This window comes from Cricetulus griseus, chromosome 8 (assembly GCF_003668045.3).
Source record: "Cricetulus griseus strain 17A/GY chromosome 8, alternate assembly CriGri-PICRH-1.0, whole genome shotgun sequence".
Lineage (NCBI taxonomy): Eukaryota > Metazoa > Chordata > Mammalia > Rodentia > Cricetidae > Cricetulus > Cricetulus griseus.
This window is the reverse complement of record NC_048601.1, coordinates 50,901,837-50,924,468: the sequence shown is the minus strand read 5'-3', so window position 1 is coordinate 50,924,468 and position 22,632 is coordinate 50,901,837. Positions and strand designations below refer to the sequence as shown.

The following is a 22,632-nucleotide window of genomic DNA, read 5'->3' as shown; positions in this document are numbered from 1 at the left end:
CAAATTTCATAATCACTTAAGGTAATTTGAAGAACAATGAATTGAAGTTGGTCTGGTTTGGAAGGCTGGTAAAAATCAACTGAGGTCTTTAGTGAGATGTGGCTTAAAAATGAGGAATCTATATGAACTACTTATGTGGGTAAGTATAAGAAAAGATAGAAGATAATTGTGTGGGTAGATATAAAGAATATACAGGAATTCATTTTAAAGGAGAAAATTGAAGAGTCTGTACTATAGCAGAGTAGGCTGATTTTTGTAACAATGGCTTAAAAAATGCTTGCCATTATAGCCTCTTTTGGAAGAAATGGAGATATATACCAGGCATAATAAAATGTCGAATAGGCCTGTGAAAAGTCTGCTCCTGGTTAGAGCTGATAACATAAAAATTAAGTCAAATAATGCTTCTAAGAAAACATTTGCAAGTCGGTTCCCCAGGAGAAAGACATTTTTTAAGTGTTCCAGGAGATCCACGACTCAGCTAAATTCAGCAAGTATAAGGTCTGGAGCAAATCGCTTGCTATTGAATACTGCAACAATGTAACCCTTGAGTCAATATTCTGAGGTGATATTCAGGAGAAGAAATAAGATAATGAATTTCAAGATCATCTTCTTTGATAGAAGGAAGCTTGTCACATACAACAGAGGAAGGAAGTGGTGAGTACCTGCTGCTTTGGAAAGAGACCCAGGACTCAGAATTCATGTCCATGTCAGGGACACGGTTCTTACCTAAGTAGTTGTCATCCTCGGATTTCCCTGAGAAGCTGTGCTGCCGCACATCAAGGCTGGTAGTCCCAGCTGGAATTCGGACAACCGTATTGTAACCTGCAGAGAGTTTAGCACAAGATCAGTATTCTGCTGAGCATTTCACATTCTCCAAGGACAGAATAAAAGGCAGGCAACAAGGAAAGACAATTACCACTACGAGATGCTGTGTAGTTGGATCAAGAATATACCATAGCAATGCTGATTTTACCCCTCACATTGATACCTTCCTGTATTATATGAAGTTAACAATTTATTTTTAAACCCTTCCTTCCCCCTGGTTCCTAGGAACAGATTCTTACCATAATGGACTGTGTTAAATGTCCCTGCCACTGTTTTGCATGAAGAATTATCGCCACCACAAATCCCACATTTATCTCTCCGGGCTTTTGAGTTTAAAATATGATCACATCCAGCTTGCTTTTTAAAAGAAAACAATTGAAATAAGTGGTAAGTATTATAGAGATAATAAAATGGCAAGTCATGCATTCCTTTTGGTGATAGGAATCCAAAAAATGACAAGAAAGCCATGCCCTTTAAAACCCACAAAGGTTGAAAACTCAAATTGTCTACAGTTTGCCATTTAGGATGTGGTCATTAGACCCACAGTAACCTAGCAACTTTGATGCTCTTTGGCATGTTGGCCCTCTAGAGACAACCATCCTACTGAATTAGAACTGGCATTTTAACCAATGGCCCAGGTGCTTCAGGCACAGATTAAAGTTTGAGGTGTAATGGTCTATGAATAAATAGAGTAAATGAAAAAAAAAAAACTGCCTAGCAATGAAAACTAGAGGAGACTGGTGATGCTGGCACCACACCAGAGGGCTCCTGAGCATCTTAAGAGACAAACGGCTCATCACTCCAAGCTACTGCTGATATTTAGAATCACAAGTCCAGTTGCTGAAATGTTCCAAATATCAGGAGAAATTGGGAGTTTGTTTTTTCTGTGCAACCCCCTCGGCAACTTGTTTACCCAGCAAAGCAATAAAGAGGGAGGACCCTGGCAAATCCAGGGAGGACCCTGGCAACAGCCAAGCCTGCAGGAGAAGAGAGGCCTCATTCTTATCTCTTTGGCTCTTTAGTGTGCGCAATGCATTGCAGTTGAGTGGAATGACAAGAGAACCCATATTTTCAGCACAAGCTGAGGGGTGGGCAAACCTCTTAGGTACTCTTTCTTTGTAAATATTTATTTAATTTTGTGTATGTAAATGTACTGGCTGTGTATGTATGTGAACCACATGCATGTCTAAGGTCTTCACAGGTTAGGAGAAGGCATCAGATCCTCTTAGAACTGAATCTAGGGATGGTTGTCAAATGCCTTGTAGGTGCTAGGAACCCAACCCAAGTCCTCTATAAGAGTAGCTAGTGTTCTTTAACCATGGAATGATCTCTCTTAATAAATCCTGAAATACTAGTAACTCTAGTCAGTCCTTGGGCCACATATAGTAACCACATTCATCAGTTCAGAGCTTGGCCAAGCTAGCAGTGATTTCTAACTAGTGAAAACAAAAGCCAGGCAATGGTGGTGCATGCCTTTAATCTCAGCACTCGGGAGGCAGAGGCAGGGCCAGTCCGGTCTACAGAGTGAGTTACAGAACAAGCTCCAAAGCTACCCAGAGAAACCCTGTCTTCAGAAAGAGAGGGGTGGGGGATGGAGAGAACAACAAAATAATATTAAGGTCTTGAGAAGTTATTGTCAGATTCTTTGCACACTGTCAGGAGTGTCTCAGCTTACTTTCTAACACTAATGGACAAGCGTGCTATAGGTGAGGCAATTGTAGTTAAAATGACATAGATATCTAAGGGAGGCTGGCTTTTCATCCAGCTTTTCTGTTAGGAAGCTCTTGGGGTTTGACCTTAAGTACTCCGTTACAGTAAAAGTGTGTGTGTGTGTGTGTGTGTGTGTGTGTGTGTGTGTGTGTGTGTGTGTGTGTGTGTGTGTGCATGTGTGTGTGAACTGGTATAATAAATATTCAAGGAGAACTTTTGCATAGAGACAGAAAACACCAGGAAAAATCTAGAATAGTAGTTCCCAAACTTTGGTATAACATTCATCAGAATCATATGATGAAGATAGATTCTAATAATGCCCAGTAAGCACACTTTGAGAAACACTGCCTAGGAGTCAGTGCACAGACAGAAGTAGCTGTCACTCTATTAAGGGAGCCACAAATCATTAGGTAACAGGACAGTTCAATGAAGAAAATGTCACGTGGACTTACCCGGCAAAGGCCTTGGACACAGATATCATTTGTGTCCTGGCCGCAAGGGGTTCCATCAATCACTCTGTCTCGGAGCTGGTAATAGGCTGTGCTCCCCGCCACTCTGCAGAACAACTTACACCGGTCCTTCATCAAAACTAGGGAGGAAGATCATGATGCTATGTGACTTCCATGCCTGGACTGAGTTCCAGCCTGGCAGCCACACGCTCTAGTCCCACTGCACTTACTTCCACTGTACTTAGGGACCCAGCGCACGCTGGGCAGCAGACCATTGATGTTAAAGTGCTTGCCATCAAAGTGAGCGCACTGCTCTTCACGGAAATCTCGCTTCTGCTTTAGACAGGGCTCAGTGTTGCAGGATTTGAACTTCATCCTTCTCCCTACGCAGTACTTCCCGCCATTTTTGGGCCTAAAAATAATGGAGACAATAGATACAATGCATTGAAACCGACTTTTCTACTCATCCTTTGATTATGACTGGCTGAGTCTTAAGAAAGCAAGTTTGAGATAACACATGACAAAGGTAGAAGGACAAGGCTCCAGACTCCAGGTTTGCATTCTGCCTCCCATCCACATCGCTGGGTCTGGCTTTGCTAGTTCTGCCTTTGATTCCATTAAACCTCAACTTAAGTAAAGAAGTTAAACTTTGCCTCAGCATTTACAACTATGAAATGGGACGTGCCTGTATTATGTCTCGATTTTGTTGTTATTTTTTCTTTGATACTAGTTCATGTATACCAGGCTGCCCTAAAACTACCTTGAACTCCTTATCCTTGTGCCTCCAGCTCCAGAATGCTGGGGTTATAGGCATGCATCACCATACCAAGTTTTTAAAACCTGCTTTGAGGGAAATATGTCAAGTACCAAACAGAAAGCCTGAACATATAAAGCTGGTCTCTGTCCCCTTTTCCTAAATGATTGCGGTCCTTTAACTTTACTATTTTTGTAAGAAAAGTTGGTACTGCTACTAGATTATCTCCCGTCTGTCCTCTATACCTTGACCTCCTCAAAGGAGACAACGGAAACACACTCCCTTCTCATTTTGTCCTCTCCCATTTTCTTTCCAACAACTAGTCTTTTGATTTAGTTTATAAAATAAACCCCACACATGGCGTATGTCCACACTTTGATCTACGTTGTAGGAGGAGAAAGCACACTAGTTTCCTTATGCTATTGCTCAAGTAGGGTACACTCTGGAGAAGCACCATGGTGCAAATTCATTCTCAGTGTGAAACTCTGCACATGTCTTTTCCAGATGTTACCCAGAGTATAAATTACACAACACATCCCCTAGCTATCAGCAGCTGGCCAAAATTCATCACAGAGGTAGGGAAGGACTCAGAACTCAGCCACGAACACTCAAACAGCTCAGAATACACAACTATCTCAGAACACCATGGAGCTCCAAGAGAAAGTTAAGAATTTTTCTTTCAGTGATTTTTTTCAGAGTAGTCCCAAGTATAAGAAATGGATTTTGTTTTGTTTTTCAAACAGAGATTTTAGGTGTTGGGAAATATATCAACCATGACCATAATGGAGTCAGGATGGGGGGTGGGCGGTTGAAGGTGGTACATTGGTTCTGGCTTCCAGTCTTGCTCTCCTTACTGTGCCCTGAGCCCCAGTTTTCCCCTTCTTTAAAATGAGAGCATATAGCTAGGTACAGTGACACATGTCTTTAATGCCAGCACTCTGCATATCAAACTTAGTCTGTGGCTTTGTTTCTTTTCGTAAAGGCAGATTATAATTTCCTTCTTAACTCTGCATATGGCTTTAATGAATGTAAATGTGCCCTTTTGAACTACACATCTCCTAGACAACGTGGTTTCTATCTCATTTGTGTGTACCGTATCATATGGAAATATATAGCCATAAACCTTTCAGAATGGAAAAATTAATCTCATAATTAAAAAATTTGTTTGGATATGACTATTTTTTCCATGTAGACAAATATTGAAACTATTAGAAATTCAACTTTGGAAATACTACTAGCTGCATCTCCCAACTAAAAAGATTTTTTAAAGGATACTTGGTGCCAAATGGGAATAGAAAGGACTTTAGGAAGTTGGGAGATTATTTATCACTCTGTACAGCCAGCTTAGGTCACTCCTTCAAGTACACATTACACATGCCAGCTGATTAAATTTGGACATAAACACCAAGATTACAAAGGAGGTTTTACAAACACCATCACAGGTGCACTGTAGTCTTAAAGACAGCTGAGTTTTTGTCTGCAAATTGGCTGGAACAGATATATCAGCTCCTTTGTTTATTTGCATGAATTAGTGCAATCAGATTTGGGTTAGTTAGTCCGAAAAATAATCTCCTGAAATAAGGAAGGTAGGCTAGTTCCTACGCTTCCAGGCTATCAGAAGAGGCTGATGTCTCAATGGGGAGGATTCCTATTCAAGAGTTAGATAAGAAAAGAGGGAGTTTTGTTAATCTACCTTTAATGATCTTTTCTAATGGGGCACACTAGGGGGCTGATTCTATATTGCTTCATTGCTTAATGGCTCTTCCATAGTAACCAGTTCTCAACAGTTTGGAAGTAGTTCATTTAATCAATGCTTCCAAAAACTGGGGGTGGGGGTGGGGTAGCATGACAATTACTCACCTGGGTGGGTAAAGGTTCTTGCCACTTGGTCTGACAACCTTGAATTTGATCCCTGGTGTAAGGAAGGAACAGACTCCCACAGGTCATTCTCTGACCTCCACACATGGACATGGCATACACATGCCCCAGGGAATACATATGTAAAAATATTTAAACATTTTTGTTGTGACTGTATTGACAAAAATAACATTCACATTTATTTATTTTTTTAATGAAACAGATATGTCCTGATTTTTTTAAAGTAAGATTTTATATGCAGTTGCTATGGTAAGACCCCAAATAGGAAATATCTACTTCTCAATCTTTTTTTCAGATTGACAAATTCATTAATTTGAAATTTAACCTATTTTTTAATTTAAAAACAAAGTAGAATCACTAAGGACAGAAATGTGTCTTTGCCTTTCTTAACTAGGCCTTTGCTTGCTCTGATTTTGAAGACTGAACCAATTCCAGAAGTTCTTGTTTCTGCCATTAGGCATCTCTGAGGCAAATTTGCAAACAAAATAGCAAGAGTAGGGCCCATAGGTTTGATGGTGTCTCTTCTTGTCCCAGTTAGTGCTTGATTTGCAAACTTGTGCTTGTGGTGGCCCTCACTTCTTTGTTTTTTGGGGGGATTTCAAGACAGGGTTTCTCTGTGGCCTTGGAGGCTGTCCTGGAACTAGCTCTTATAGACCAGGCTGGTCTCGAACTCAACAGAGATCCGCCTGCCTCTGCCTCCCAAGTGCTGGGATTAAAGGTGTGTGCCACCACTGCCCGGGGCCCTCACTTCTTATACATCTTACTCACTCTGAGCATGCTATCCCAAACTCTAGGGTGCAATGAGATATGCCTGATCATTAAGAGCAGCCAATGCAAAAGTATCAACTGTTGGGCAGACAGATTTAACGAATGGCAGCAGATCAGGAAAGGAAAAGAGTATCATAGAATTAAGGTGCTTGGGGGACCCTGGGTCTCACAGCCCTGGAAGTCTACCTGCTCCCTCTTCCTTTGCCCCCAGATGAAGAATTCCCCTTGAGTACTTTCCCATCCTGCTGCATCAGTGATGGCAGCCACAGACTTTAGAGCTTACTCTGGTCTGTTGCACTCTCTGATGGCTGTTTTGATGCCTCCTCCACATGTTCTTGAGCAGGTTCCAAAGTGACTCCAACTTCCCCAGGATCCATCAGTCGCAGGGGCCTCCATTTCTTTAGGAACACAAAATCCCAACTTGCAGTGCTGTATTTAATAAGGAGAAGAGTGAGGGAGAGCTTGGTGCTGTGAGTCATTGTAGGACCAGCTGTCCACAGAAATACATCACACTTCTTAGTTTTCCCCCATGTGCTGGCTTGAAATGCTGCAATTTGCTATTTCTATGAATAATGGATACTGCAGGCATTTTAATATCATGCTCATTGATTTTAGGCGGTGTTTGCATTTACTGCTTGCTCTAAAAAACACAGGCCAGAGAGTGGCTGGCTCCACACTAAATGGGCAGCTCTAATGGCCAGATTTAAACTGCTCAATTAGTCTGTGTACTTGGAAAAAATGAGGAGTGGAAATGGGGCACGGACTACAGACAGGGGCCAAAATGAATTAGAGAATTTGCAGTGTGAATCTCTATTAGCAAGGCTTTGAGACTCTCCAATCTTGCTAAAATTGAAGGCATTATTAATACCTTTGATTGGAAAACCCCAATTTCAATTAAACTGAAGAAGGGGAGTTAACTATTTAATTCTTATAAATCCACTAAAGCAAAGGGGAGAGATTACATAGTCCTAAACTTTATTACATTTTTTGTACTGATGGTTTCAGCCGCTCCACTCTGGAACAGGAAGAGGGAGGGGCTTGATGTTAAAAATAGTGATGATAGTAAAACACAATAATACTCCCTGGCAAGACAGGGAGTGGAGGGGCTTATTTCAACTCTTTGCTATTGTTTGCATGTGACCTAAAGCCCAGGCAACCGGTCAGGGGACAAAAGGAGTGGCAGCAGCCACAGCCACAGGGGGGTGATCCCTGTGGCTCTTTAGGTCTCTGAAGTAGAGTGCTGGAGCTGGGCTGTTGTGATGTCTCTGTGGGGGACCAGGGGGAGGAGAGAGGTAGAGGATGGAGGAGGCCAGGGGTGGTTTGCAGAGGCAAGCAAGAAACAGGTAAAGGACACAGAGGGAAGGTCCAGCTCTCTTAGGAGAGAAAGGCTTGGTGGGGAACAGAAAAGTAAAGTTTTGGGCTATCCTGGACTCCTCCTCTGTAACCATCTTCTCCCAGCATCTGAGGAAGGTATAGTGGGTTCTGGGAACCTGACTCAGGTCCCCTGCAAGAACAATACGTGCTCTGTACCACTGAGCTATTTCTCTAATCCTGCGGTGATTTTTTTTCCTCCTGTTTTTTGAAGACAAAGTCTCACTATATAGTCCTTAGATGCCTGGTACTTTCTATGTAGATCAGGCTGCCTCCATGGTCTCTGCTTCCAATTTCCCATCCTGCTTAAGTTCCTTTCTTGGCTTTCCTCAGTGAAGGAATGTGATCTTCTCTCCCCAAGTTACTTTTTTCATAGTGTTTAATAAGCATTAAATGGCCATTGAATTGGGTTGTCATTCTTTTGGTGTATGCATGTGTACACACATATGTGCTAGTATGTGTCTATATGAGTGTGGAGTGGTATGGGTATCTGCCTGTGTGCACATGTACAGGGGCCAGGAGAGGAAGCAGGGTGTTATCTTGCATCACCCTAATAAAGTGGCTTCTTCATTTGAGACAGTGTCTTTCATTCATCCTGGATCTAGGCTGATTTCTAGCTCCTCTCTCTTCCTACCATAGTGCTGGGGTTACAGGCCTGTGTGTGGTCATGCATAGCTGTTTACATGGATGCTGAAATTTGATCTCAGGTTCTCATGCTGGCATGGCAATCACTCTTACACACTGAGTCATCTTCTGCCCAGCCTTTCTTAAAAGACATCCTTCATAATATTCCTTTCTAAGAGGTCAGAAAGGGGATGTGGAGGCCACGTTTGTTTTAAGAACTCTCAAAACAAGAGAGTTCTCAACTTCAGGCCCACAGGCAGCTTTAAAATGAAAATGTTCATGGGATTAACAGAGAATGGAGAATATAAGGAGACATTGGTGAGTCATTCATCAAAACTAGATTGTGTTAAAGGCTAACTCAAAATAGATTACCACTGAGTGAGTGGAGCTGAAAGAAGGGAAAGTGGAAAGAAAGGTCCTGGGGCAAGGAGAGTGAGAGTGAGCTGGTAAATGGAGAAAAGGAATGCACTGTCAAATCTGAGCAATCAGCACGAAACAAACGAACAAACTAATCACAACTTCTATGCCGGCATGAGCATTTCCTTTGGTCTGAACAATATGAAGAACATGTGTACATCTATCTATCTCTGTATCTAAAGCTATCTTTAGCAAGAGCCATTAGACCTGGCCAATGTTCTAAAACACAATTAAGAATGCAACTTATCATCTCTGCACAGTAATTTTTCTAAAATTGGTCAACACTCGTCTATGTATAATCTGTGGAAGGCTTGAACTCCATGCTCTAGCTGAATTCATTGAGCATTGAAGACAGGGTCTTCTGAAAGATTGCCTGAGACCTCTCCCCAGCAGAAGCTATTAGGCTGTCCTGGACTGCTTTCTCTTCTGATTGGCTGCAAAAGTAGAAGTTGAGAACCAGACATAGCAGCCCTGTTCTTTTTGTGGCCCAGAATCTGTGGGAAACCCTGCAACTGCATGGAGCTTGGGAGTCTCTTTGTGACAATCTCACTAAATACAAGCCACTTCACCATATTCTTAGGAATGCTCTTTTGTTGTGATTTTCCCAGCAGTAACAAGTGCCAGAAACAGACATAGTAGGTGGGTATATCAGGCAGATGAAGAGCCACAATATAACGCCAGTGATTTTGCTGAGCTGGACAACCTGAGCAATACAATTGGCTGGCTCTACCCTAATCAACTAACCAAGTTGTCAAGTAGGAGTCATGCTTATTGTTAGCTATCAGGTGAGAAACTGGCAGCCACCTCTGGGTTACTGTGTATAGAAGGACTCAGAAATTACATCTTGATTGTGTAAGAATGAGTGTCATGTTTAATTTGTAATGACTTCTGTGGAAACCCCAGAATTACATTCCTCCAAAAACCTGTGGCCCTACACCTACTCATACACCTAAGCTTTTTTTTTTTTAATGTGTGTACTGTACATCACATGCATATGAGTTACAGACAGTTGTGAACCACTATGTGGGTTTTGGAAATTGAACCTGGGTCATCTGGAAAAGCAGTCAGTGTTCTCAACCACTAAGCGATCTCTCCTCCCCAACACACTTAAGTTTAATGCTCCACAAAAAATTCAAACTTCAATTTTTGAACAAAGAGACATGCTTTTCTTTTAAGGTAATGAAAGTTCCAGAACCTCCAAGCCTATTGTCTCTTTCTAGGCAATCACTAGAGATAGTTGCACTTTGAATTACTCTTTTAGAATGGCCCAGGGGAAGTGGAGGCATGAGCTAACTTTGTCATCAACTTAATACAAAATCATCTTCAAAAATATAACTTAACCAAATAATTTCCATATCCTCTATTTCCTTTAATCGTTGAGATACAAGTGATGAAAATGGAGCCTCATGTTTGACCACTGGAAAATGAAGTCACTCAGGGACCATCAAGCAACTGACTGTCTCTCAGAAGCAAGAGGCAGAACTGTGGTAGGGAGGGTCCACCCTGGAAGGGTTTGGGGCACTTCATCCCCAAATGACTTGACTGATCTCAAAATAAAAAACTTTTTTTTTTTCAGTTTCATATGTATAAAATCAGGTAAGGAAACATCCTGGATATTATTAAATCTACAAGTAAAGTAGAGGCACAAGAAATCAGATGTTCAAAGGAAGTAAAGGTCCAAAACAAAAATGGGAAGAGAGGAAAAAAGGCAAGAAATGATAAGGATGACAAGAGTTTTGGAAATAGTGTCCACAGCTTGCATCCCTCATGAGTGACACAAGCCACATGGACCCAGAGCTAAAACTTCCTTCGATAAATGGTAGTGTGGATGAAGATAATGAAGATGATACAACTAGTCCACTGCCATTGTTTGGAGGTGCACAGCAGGTGCAGAAGGTTAGATTAATCATACTCCTAATGGCATGGGACTCTGTTATCACTGGCACACACAAACAGTGGGTTTTGTTTAGTTATTAACGGATTGGTGAGAATCATTAAAACCAAAGCCGGGTCATGAGAATCTGGGTTTAGATATGTCCCAGGTAACATCATGGCTTTCTATAAAAGAAAACACCATACTTGGTAAAAGGCCTGCTAAAACAATAATGAAGGCATTAGACTTGCAGGGGTTTGGCATTTCTTTGATTCTCATATGCTTGATCATAAAAAGCTTTCCAGGGCCACTGTCAGAAAAGGAAAAAAAAAAAAAAACCACTACACACTAAATGGTTTATCTATTAAAATTAAGTTTCAGAGCTCTCAATTGTAAGCCATGCTTTCATACAAAAGAATATTCAGCACATATGTGTGCTGAACCACACTGTCATATATTATACCACAGTGAATCCACCCAAGTCGGGAGCATTTCTGTCCCAGGAGGAGAGGCACCGCGTAGGTGGTGTTACTTGCCTTTCCGGGCTCACACTCCGTTCCATCAGCCCAGGGCGTGTGCTGAGTCCTGCAGCCTTTGTGTGCCCCGTCCACGTTATTGCACCACAGCCGTCTGCACTGCATCTGTTCCATTCAGGGCGAGACAAGACACAGGGTGAGCACACCATGTAAGAATCCCTTTCAACTCACGCTTTGCCAGGGGTAAAAGTTGGCTTGCAAAGGGATGTTTTTTTTTTTTTTTCTTCTTGATATGATATATTTTCCATTATAAAGTATTTCAAAGTACAGCCACCTAAGACACATTTCCATTCCATTGAGAGATATGGTTCTGTAAAAGGGAGACTTCCTGAAGGAGACTCTGAAACAAACATGACATCACTGGGTCCTTGGCCTGTACCACCTCCATGTTAATGTTGAGGAAACTAAGGTTCAGAGGGATGAGGGATCATTCTAAAAACTACACTAGAATTCTGAAAATGGATGTGACTTGAATTTTGCTTTGTCTATATTTCCCAATACACCAACCATTGCCAGAATATCCCTCTTCAGCAAAACAAACATACATTTCCCAATGACACAACCTGAGGTATCCCATGAAAGTATAAGTCCAATTACCTACACAGATCCTTGACTAATACATTAAAAAAGTCACTCAGCCACCCAGCCAGCTAGATGATGACCAGAAGTGAACTGAAGACCCAGCTGGTCACAGAACACTACCTTGACAAGTTAAGTCAAGGAGCCAGTGTTGTACTGGATCTGAAAGAGCCCCTATAATTCAGGTCACTTTTCCAAGCTGAAGGACATAAAAGGAGAGTAGTGAACTGACCTCCACAATCTGTGCTTACTCTCTGACTTTTCTGCAAGTGACAATGGCATCTCCCTTTTGTGCTGTCGTGAGACCACCATGAGAAAACATAGGCTGAATGCTGCAATTAATGAGGCCACCACTGTCTCATAACCACATCACAGGCACTGCCACTATTAGCAAGGTCATTCTGAACCTTTCATTGGGTAACTGATTTAGAGTGAGAATCCAGCAGGAAAATGTGACCACAAACAAGCCCAGAATCAACAGCAGAGGGCAGAAACTATCCCAAACACTTACCATATATGGGCACACCTGAGAACCTGGCCCAAAAATCAATTCACATTGTTTATTCACGTTGTAGAGGAGGCCTGGGAGTTGGGAAGGCAAAGGGTAGGTTCTGGATTCAGGTTCATTCAACAAACACTCGCCATACCCAGTGCTACGGGAAGTAGAAACATATATAGATGGTGAGACAGGCTCTTGAAGGCTGCAGATAGAGGCCAAGACTACACACACACCTAATGGCAGCAAGAACCGTTCCCTTTGGCCTTTGCTCTATTCTCTTCATCCAAGGATAAATCAAGGTTAAGTCTAGAAGTGAAAACTGTATTTTTACCACATACTTTGTAGAAAAATATTGTCCACATATGACATAGCCTGGAGGAAATATAGTATCAGAGGGAGCACTGATCTCCAGCAGGGGCCATTATCTGTTTCTTTCTTTCTTTTTTTTTTTTTTTTTACAATCTTTCCCAATAGATTGTAAATATCTTAGGGCCACAGCTAGTGTGTATTTATCTCTGCCCAGGGCCCAGTCTGTAGTAAGAGGTATTCGGTGTTGGCTGAACAGGTGAGTAAAGGGCTCGATGACTCAGCAAGAAAGCATCTCAAGCCACCTGCTTACAAGAAAAACACCAGCCCTCTAGTTCTATCCAGGTTTCTGCAAACATCTCTTCTGGAAAATTTACACCAGCTAAGTTCTTCTAATGAACAAAGTACCCCCTCCCCATCTTAGGTTGCAGAAATATAAACCAGTGACCTGAGGCAATTGCTTAACCTTTTGCACCTCTGGGAAAAGAGCACCAAGTCTGTGACATGTGGCCCTTGTATAATATAATTGAATCTTTGAGGAAGCATTAAAAACAATAAAGGTAAAGGGCATGAAGAAAAGAGAAGAGCAGAGAGAGAGAGAGAGAGAGAGAGAGAGAGAGAGAGAGAGAGAGAGAGAGAGAGAGAGAGAGAATGTGCCCTTATTTCTGCCCCATACTCTCTCCTGGCACCCTCTAACTACCCCATTCCTTCCAAGTCAAGATTACTAGGTTAGCAGCACATAAATATCATAAATATTTGGGTCCTTCATCATCACAGCTCTCTCCAAAGGCCTGAATAACTTTCAAAACGTTACACAAATGCAGAAATATTTGCATATTCCCCCTATGAACCCAAGTCTTCGCTCAGATCAGTTTGTATACTTCCAAACACTGGCAAGGCTATGAACTAACAGATGTCATAGGGTAATTTTTTTTTCCTCCTCCAAGGAATGTTATCAAAAACAGCAATCCCAAAGGAATGTTAAACTCTGTGTTTTCTTTCCCTTAGACATTTACTTCACGTAGACCAGACACCAGATCAGTGGTTCTCAACCTGCCTAATGCTGCAACACTTTATTTAGTTCAGTTCCTTATTTTGTGGTGACTCCCAACCATGAAGTTTTTTCGTTGCTACTTCATAACTGTAATTCTGCTACTGTTGTGAATAGTAGCAATGTAAATATATGATATGAGGAGTATCTGATGTATGATCCCTGTGAAATAGTTGTTCGCTCCCCTTACCCCCATAGGGGCTGCAACCCACAGGTTGAGAACAGGGGACGTTACTAAAAGAAAGTGGAAGTCTTACTCCAAGAACTCAGTGATGTATTTTCGACTGCACTTTGACCACATCCAAGGGTTGGTATAGAAGTTCAAAGTTGGTGCCATGACATGCTGGGGGCTCTTAACACCATCTTCTTTGCACTTATTGCTGTCATCATGAGGCATATTAAACCTAAAGTCAATGAAACAATGGTGAGAATGTGAGTGGACACCGATGGCTCATGCTAGCGTTGTTGCTTAAACAATTCATTAAGAGAAATCTGTAACTGCTTCTTGTGCTATGGAAAAGAATCTGAATCCAGGTGAGCAGGATAGACTGTAAGACAATTCAAGATGGAGTAAAGAACACAAGGGGATCTTGATCCAATTTAATATAAAGTACCGTTAGTGAATGTAGAACATTCACTAGGAATGTAGGACATCTGTTGGGTGTAAGTATGCATTTTTGCAACTGCAGAGGCTCTGAATGTGTTGTAGCTGTTGCTAGAATACAGTAGTTGGAAATCCTGATAGACAGTTAAAGGGCAATCCATAGAGTCAAGATTTTGGCAGCATGCTCTACTATTGTCAATATAAAGAATAAATTCCTGTCAAAATGGAAGCCAAGAGCCTTGCAATAAGAGGATCCTTGTGGGTCTTGCATCTCCCATTTCTGGGCCAGGGTGACAAGTGGCACATCTGTGTTTATCAAGTAACGTGTCATCATGAAGGTATGTAAAGTGTGTGCATGAACTTATAGGAAGTGACACAGAGACCACAGGCATATAAGTCCAGCCAGCTGAAGGCAGAGATGGCAAAGGGATTTAGATGCCAATGCCAGCTGATAGGAACTGGATTCCTGAAAAGCCAGGCATATAAAGATTCCTAAACTCCCTCTCGTTCTGCCTGAGAGGAGGCTGTGAAGCAATGCCAGTGTCCTCCTGGGCTTGGGCGGGTGGCAACAGTGTTCACACATACTTTCCATTCTTGGCTTCACCAGAGGAAATGGGGGAAAATGATAGCATTTCCTCAGTGCACACGCCTTCATGACCCATATGGCCTGCCAGCCCAGGCAATTATCCATCAGGTGACAAGGTCAGAGGGTCACCTTTTCTCTCTGGGAAAGACCGATGTCAATCAGAAAACTGAACATGTGGTTAATTTAACACCGAGAGAGGAATTCCCTTCCATAGTTCATGCTGAAGTCAGGAAATGTGAATGAGATAGAAGGCTGTAGAGCTGTTTCTTATAAAAGAAAAATCTGGACTACAGCCCATGCATCTGCTCCACCAATTCTTTTGTGTTCTCTTTCTTTTTTCCTTAAAAAATGTGGGTCCTTCAGTTTGCCAGTGGAGATGGAAAATGTGATCTGTATTAGGTGAATTTACTTAAAGCTTTTAATACCGAAGGCCCATTTCTTCAAAGAAGATGTGCTCTGGCTTGCAGGTGCCAGCTACAGAGTCAACATCACTCTGACTCGAGCTCACCTCAGGCAAGGGGAGCATTCAAACCCTACCCACTTCTTTCTCTGTGGTAGACAGAAGCTGCCCTTTATTCCCAACTCACCATAACTAAGTCAATTAAGTTTACTTATTTCATCATCAAATGAACAAAAACTTATTTTCATTTAAATAAGCACACTTGCTAACTGCTGGCATTATAATACCTATTTTTTGAATACTTACTGACCAATAGTAACCAAGACTGCTCACATCCATAGTACACTAGGATGTGTAGTCTGTGTTTTGGATGCTCTCTTTTGTAAAGTATTCAGTGCAGTGAACAGTACAGTTGACTCACTGCATCCAAGGGTCATGCATCCACAGGTTCCACCAATTGTGGATGGGAAATATTAGGGGGGAAAACAAACTTGTGTCGGTACAGAACATGCATGGACATCCCTGTCCCCCAGTCAATGTAATAGATATTTGTGTTGTATTTGATATTATGAGTCATCTAAATATTATTTAATGTATATAGCAAATAAGCACAGGTGACATGAAAATTCAATGCCTCTTCATAAAAAGGGCTGGAGTATTTGTGGAGTTGGTATTTACGCCAGGTCCAGAGACCAGCCTTCCACAGACACCCAACAATGAGGGTACTATTTACTTCTGACACTTTGTAGACGAGCAACTAAGGCATAGAGAGCTTTCATCACCTGATAATTCAGGTCATAGTGTTACTTGGATGGGGAACCTGGAAATATAAGTCACCTTAAGGATTCTCTGTATTTCATATGTCTCAGGAAACAGAAGGACCAAGGAGATGCCGACTAAGCCAGTCTGTCCTGCCTGAACTGAAAGCCTGGATTCCATTCTAACCATCAGATCTTTGATAATGTTTCCTTGGGAGAAAATAGTAAAGGTGTGTGAAAAGGCAAAGAGTGAAAGGCACTCGTTGAATTGAAATTCTGTGTGTGTGTTTGCAAGTGTTCACACGTGTGCATGCCTCTTGCTCCATCCCCAGCACAGCATAGACAAGAGGTGTTTGAGGAGCATTTGAATGGAAAAAGCGTTCTTCACCGATAATCTTAGCTGTGTACAAAGCTCAGGCCTGACACAAAAGGACCTACAGCTTCACTACACTAAGAATTCTCTTGAGAAAACCATTTTAAAGATACAAATGACACACATTTTAATTATGCTAGAAACAAACCAAAGTGGTCCCCAATCAGAATAATTTCTGGTAAATTTGCACTGATTTGCCCTGTCTCCTCTCTGTGTGCTCTCTCAGAAAAACAAACAGGGAAAGTTATCTCATAATGGCCACTTTCTGATCATAATCTGGAAAATGGATCTTTCTCTGCATCTTTGTTCAACTTCTTCCCTGAAGGAGGGACATCGCTGTTTTAGATGCTATCTGTCTGAGTTATAGTCATGTATAATCAGTTGGGAATGATCTGGATCAGTTAAAATCTATGGACCAGAGCAACCTTCCATACATATTGTCCAGTCATGATAGTTCTCCAAGCTAATCCACCCTTGATGTGCTATAAGGAATCAAAATGCTTCTTTCTTTGAGTCCCTAGTCGGGGTAGAAAAATTATTAGACTTTGTACATCAAACGTAAACAGTTCAACCAAAGACACACCGAACTAGGGTGGAAAAGGGTGGGTGGATTACCTTCATACCCAATCAGCTCCTTCGATCCTGTCACATCTACTCTGAAGTCTGGCTCCACTAAAGTTAAGAAAATACTCACTGGTAAAAAGGAACCAAGTTTTAGGAGACTATGAATGGAATGACTTACACATGACCCAGCTCATGGGCTATTGTGAAAGCTGTGCTCAACCCACTGTCTTCACTAATGGAACAACTTCTGTAGGGGTCACAAATGGTTCCCAATTCAGCAAGACCTATTAGAAGAGAGGGGAGAAAACAACATGGATTTACTTTGAAAAGCTATTGTGACTCAGAAGAGAAACAACAAAGGAACCATTTTAGACATGGGGACATACATGTCCGAGGACTCACCTAAGGTGTCACATTTGTCCTGAGCTCTGCAGATATCCTCCCTAAAAGCAAAGTAGACTTAGGCTGTGACAGCACCAGAGTAAAGGTCAACACAAGAAAATCCTCAGATTTCCAGTTCATTTTAGGGAGGGGAGCAACAAAACGGTATACTAGCAAGGCCAGGGTTTCGCAAACCCCCCAGATGTCATGAAGCATGGGTTTAAAGGTTAAAGATTACAGGGAGAATTCTACTGCTGTCTCCAGGGTAGCCACAGAACAGTTAGCTGTGTGCCCCTCACCCCAAGAAACACTTTCCTCAATATTCACTGTAAATTGCTCACTGCTTTTTGAGTACAATTAGGAGGATTTGTGGGCTAGGGGTTGTGGCTTAGGTGTCAAGTCCACAGGCAAGGCCTGGGAAAGCCTTGGATTCAATCTCCAGCAAGGACTTGTGGGGCAATGAGAATGTTTATAATTATGTCAGAGATGGTCCATGATAAGAGAAACATTAAGGCCGCATCTCCTTCTTGTTTGTACATTCTTAAAACATTCTTCAAGAGTAGCTTATCATGTAAAAATTGTGACATTTCTCATTAAAAAATTCTTCTTTCTGGTTTCTTGCAAAAAAAAATCACAGAAGTTGGCAACACTAGACTTGGGTTCTACATGGCATGCAGCCAAGCAGCTGGATGAGATGAGCAGGTTCCCCTGCTGTAGAAGGGCATTTTCTTTCAGACCTGCCTTATATACTAAGTCCTCATGTGACATGTATATGATAGAGATTCTTAGCCAGAATGCTACCCTCCCTCACCATCAGGGCACATGCAGCAGTGTTTGGTGACACTGCCAGTTGTCATTATTGTGTAGAGAACAGGGGTTAGGGATGCTGCCAAAAGTCTTGCAGTGCTCAGAGCAGCCCATTCAACAAAGAATTGTCTGCTATTACCTGCCCATAGGGATTAAGCTGAGAAGCTCCCTACTAGGACTGGCTACCAGCAACTCAGGATCCTTCCCATCAACTTTACCTGACACCAAGAGATACAAGGAATCAACAACCCACTTACCTTGTGACAAGAACAGCAGTGTCGTGTTGTATCCCACCTAAGTGGTTCTTGGAATGCTGCCACTGGCAGAAGTTTTTTAATGTTGCCTGGGCATTGAAATTTATGGAAGGTCCTTCCTAAACACAGAGAAGAATTGCTCTTGGTCTATGCAACAACACCAATTAGATATGCCATTTCGGATACAGATAGAAAAAGAGAGAAAAATAAACTTTATTACCTGTTCATTATGAATCACAACTAAGTTCACAATAACAATATTAATTAAATTTCCAATACTTGAGTCTTTATAGATAGAAGCTACCTGCAACCGAGATAAATTTTTCAAAGTTAATGGTGGACTCTGTGTAAGCAATAAGCAATTCACTTCTTAGGTTGGGTTCCAGCACTTCTTAGGTTTCATGCAACACAAGTGTTTTACAGTTCTGAATGTTCATTGTACAAACACTGACTTACAGTCCCTTTGTAAAATTCACAGATGGCAGTTTTAGATAAAAATGAGCTCTAGAAAACTTAAATTATGAGGCATTTTCTCTTGAAGCTGAAGCATTGTATGACTTGACAGTTATTTGTTCCAAAGCATTGCATATTAATTTTCCATCAAGCACTTTCCTGTCATTTGGAGTCCTGGGTTCCCACATAAATGCTGACACACGTTCCTCATGCTCACTGACCATTTATATGCTCAACAGCAGTGTCACTTGTTTCTGCATTGTTTTGTTATCCTAATTTATTATGTTAGCTACATTCACTGTTACATACCGTAGACTAGATTCTGGTAGAAAATTGGATTTACATTAGTTTCTACAACAAAACTCTGGGCTAGGTACCACTACCATGCCTTTGAAACAGACAGGTTGTGGAGGCTCAGAGAGATTAAGTAACTTGTCTAAGACTATATAGTGGTAAGCAGCAGAACCAGAAGTTACAGACTAGGTCATCTGACCAAAGAGCCACTACTGTAGTCAAAATCTCTGATAGACCTGAAATAATGGGGTGGACATGGAGCTGGGCTGGAGAGGTCTACTTAGGTTTTCCTTCTATCCCCTGGGTATGAGAGGGCTGGGGGCATATGGAACACATGTGGACAGAAACGAGCATAAGCAGGTGGAGAGACGCTAGGCTGGGTAACAGGTGGGGATGGACCATAGCAGTAAGGGAAGAAGCAAGGAGCAGGACAGGCCCTGGGGAGGGAAGAGACAGACCTTAGGTCCTAAAGCAGCATTCTCAGGCATGGTGACTTTTCCCAATGCATCTGGGAAATTGATTCAAAGCAGCTATTATTCAGCTAAAGAAGGGTTAATCCATAAAAGGCAAATGAGTGACATCAGATCTCCATGCACGACTGGGTAAGAGTATTTTTTTCTTTTAAATACCAAGGTATAAGGGAGTTTATGAGAATGTTCCCTTTCTGCTTGAATGAAAGTTGTGAAGTCATTTCTCTGTATCTCTGAGAGCCTGGCTCCAGGATTTCTGAGAATGGCAAAACATGAAAACGCTCAAGCTGCCCCTGTAAAATGTTGCATCATCTATAAGGAGCCCACATATAATCTTTCATAGCCTTTCAGTCATCTCTAGGTACTTACAACAGCTAATGCAATGTGAATTGTTGTTATGTCACATTGATTAGGGAGTGGTAAGAAGAAAGTGTATATGTATTTGGCAGACTTACAAGATATTTCTGAAGTGTGTGTGCATGCATGTGTATATGTGTGTGTGTGCCTCTGAGTGCACAAATGCGAGTGTGCACATGGAGTGTTTTTTTATTCTCGGGAGCTGTCCACCTTTTTTTTTGAGACAGGATCTCTCACTGACTGGGAGACTGTCAAAGGGGCAGTCCACCTTTTTTTGCCTCCCCGATGCTGGGATTACAAGTGTACACCACCACATCTGATTTTTACATATGCACTGTGATTGAACTCGGGTTCTAGGGTTGTGAGGGAAGTAGTTTGTTGGCTGAGCTACCTATCCAGCCTTGCCAAATATTTTTTGATACATGGTTAGTTGAACAGGCAGATACTGGATGTTGAAGGCTTAGTATGAAAAACACTTTATGTAAACCCTTTTATAAGTGTTGAAATGATACTCTATGGGTACAAAAATAGATTAAAAGTAATTTTATCCATTTTTGTTAGTTTCTTTAAAATGTACCCACTAGAATATTCAAAGTTCAATATATGAATTAGATCATATTTTTATTGCTAGAGGCAGCAGGAGCTTTAACAATATTTGCTTCTGGGAAGGTTCAGGAACAGGTACAGAGAAGGGTATTTGGTGTTTTTACTTGACTTTCCAGTCCTGCAGATTTATTATGTTTCCAATATAATACAGGAAACAAAAATACAGAGATTGTTAGGCTTCACCCCTTGCCTACTTGGTTATAACCCTGAGTAAGATGCAAGACTGGGCAGATACATTCTGAAAAAGCATCCTAGGTGACTGGGACTCCAAACCAGCATCACAGTACTACCAGGCTGTGCAAAGCTCCTAAGTTAGACAGAGAATATGAGGTTCCAGAACAAACAAGCTGAAGGTCATACATAGCATCCAAGCCACTTGCTAGCTGTGCCTGACCATGGGCAAGTGACATAACCCGTTGGAGAGTCATTGTTCTTATCTACATAATGAGGATGGTAGTTCAATCTAAGCCCATTGCCAGAAGGATTGGAAACAATGTTTTTTCAAGTAGTAAGTGCAATATCTACTAGAGAATCAACATTCGATACTGACATCTACAACCGTTATTATAAAAAGGCAACCAGTGAACAACCACACACTCTCTTTGGTCATTTGCCTGAATGGCTGACATGCCAGCCCTGACTGATGCTACAAGCAGAGTGGAAAAGAAAACCCGTCCTCTGGCAGCACATTGAGTCAGCTCATGAATCGCCTTCTGTGTGGGATACTTACAATTGACATTAGGGTTAAAATATAATGTTGAAGGTTTGATCCATGGTATAAAACCATTCTGTGGTCAGCTACCACCATCACTTCTACAAACCGTGGATAGGACAGAAAGCGTTTGGTTCTTTTGTGGTTCTTCCTGTCCCTCGTGCCATTTGTCTTGGCATTGTAACCAGAGAACACCTTTGTTGCCAAACCACTCTTTAACAGTGCCACATCGTCGGCCAGGCTGTTCCGCTTTCTCCGTTTTTGCATTCTGAATTTCTGCTTGTCTTTTCTGTGACTATTTTTCAGTTCTGTAATAAAGCAGATAACATTCATTACTTACACGGCAGTCTACACTTACACTAACAAATTGTGCATGTTTTCAAATGATGTCTTTAGGTGGTAGGGAGACAGTTCAATCAGTAAAGTGTTTGCTGTCCAAACGCAAGGACCTGATTTTGGAAAGAAGGCTGGGAAGGAAGACACAGGTAGATTCTTGGAATTCGCTGGTAAGCCAGTATAGCTGAATTGGTGAGCTTCAGTTTTAATGAAAGACACTATCTCAAAAAAAAAAAAGATACAAAACAACTATGGAAGACATCTAAAACATTGACCTCTAGCTTCCAGAGGTATAGACACACACACACACACACACACACACACACACACACACACACACACACACACGTACACCTGAATGCATATACATGCACCCACATGCACATGTCATACACAAGAACACATACACATAACACACGCACACAAAAATAAGTAAATAAGTAAATAAAATGTCTCTATAGTTAAATGACATACTGAATAAACTAGACTATGAGCTGTATAACTAGAACCCAAGCTACACTCTCTCTGGAATGCCTACATGTCTGAGACTAGCTTCCCTGAGAAGCTTTGGCTGATGCACACTGGTTAGTCTAGAGTATCAGGTCTAGGTTAAGGGAAATGGCAACATGCGGTTCCTTCCATTGGATAACAAAAGCCTTGTTAGGATTTAAATGATTATCATCCATTGTTCTTATTCATGGATAGAGTAAAAACCAATTTTATAACAGAGCTCCAAGGAAGGGATATTTATATTCCCTTTTAAATGTTTCTTTTTTTTAATTCAATAATAGCAGAGAGAGAGAGAGAGAGAGAGAGAGAGAGAGAGAGAGAGAGAGAGAGAGAGAGGTCTGACAAGTAACAGGCTAACAGATAAAACAAAAGACATTAGAAAACACAGAACAAAATATTCTATTTCTTTATCAGATCGCCATCACAAGTGAAATAGAAGAACAGAATCACTTCCATTCGGTGTCTCTGAACTTGCAATTGATTCATTTCAATGATCAGTAAAGGAAACAGATCAGGGCAGATTGTGG

General features: G+C 41.5%; 1 protein-coding gene across 1 annotated transcript in view; it reads right to left on the bottom strand.

The window, feature by feature from the left end:
- Adamts9 (ADAM metallopeptidase with thrombospondin type 1 motif 9) overlaps positions 1-22,632 on the bottom strand; it is a 156,391-nt gene that overhangs the window by 107,466 nt on the left and 26,293 nt on the right. Inside the window, exons 4-16 of the mRNA XM_035448871.1 lie at positions 21,278-21,567; positions 18,588-18,671; positions 18,371-18,486; positions 17,328-17,368; positions 17,104-17,209; positions 13,898-14,044; positions 12,296-12,437; positions 11,206-11,310; positions 6,668-6,813; positions 3,215-3,396; positions 2,988-3,124; positions 1,065-1,182; positions 727-822 (exon numbers count right to left, since the gene is read on the bottom strand). Of these exons, the coding sequence (XP_035304762.1) occupies positions 727-822; positions 1,065-1,182; positions 2,988-3,124; positions 3,215-3,396; positions 6,668-6,813; positions 11,206-11,310; positions 12,296-12,437; positions 13,898-14,044; positions 17,104-17,209; positions 17,328-17,368; positions 18,371-18,486; positions 18,588-18,671; positions 21,278-21,567 (1,710 nt within the window). The remainder of the gene's footprint in view (positions 1-726; positions 823-1,064; positions 1,183-2,987; positions 3,125-3,214; positions 3,397-6,667; positions 6,814-11,205; positions 11,311-12,295; positions 12,438-13,897; positions 14,045-17,103; positions 17,210-17,327; positions 17,369-18,370; positions 18,487-18,587; positions 18,672-21,277; positions 21,568-22,632) is intronic.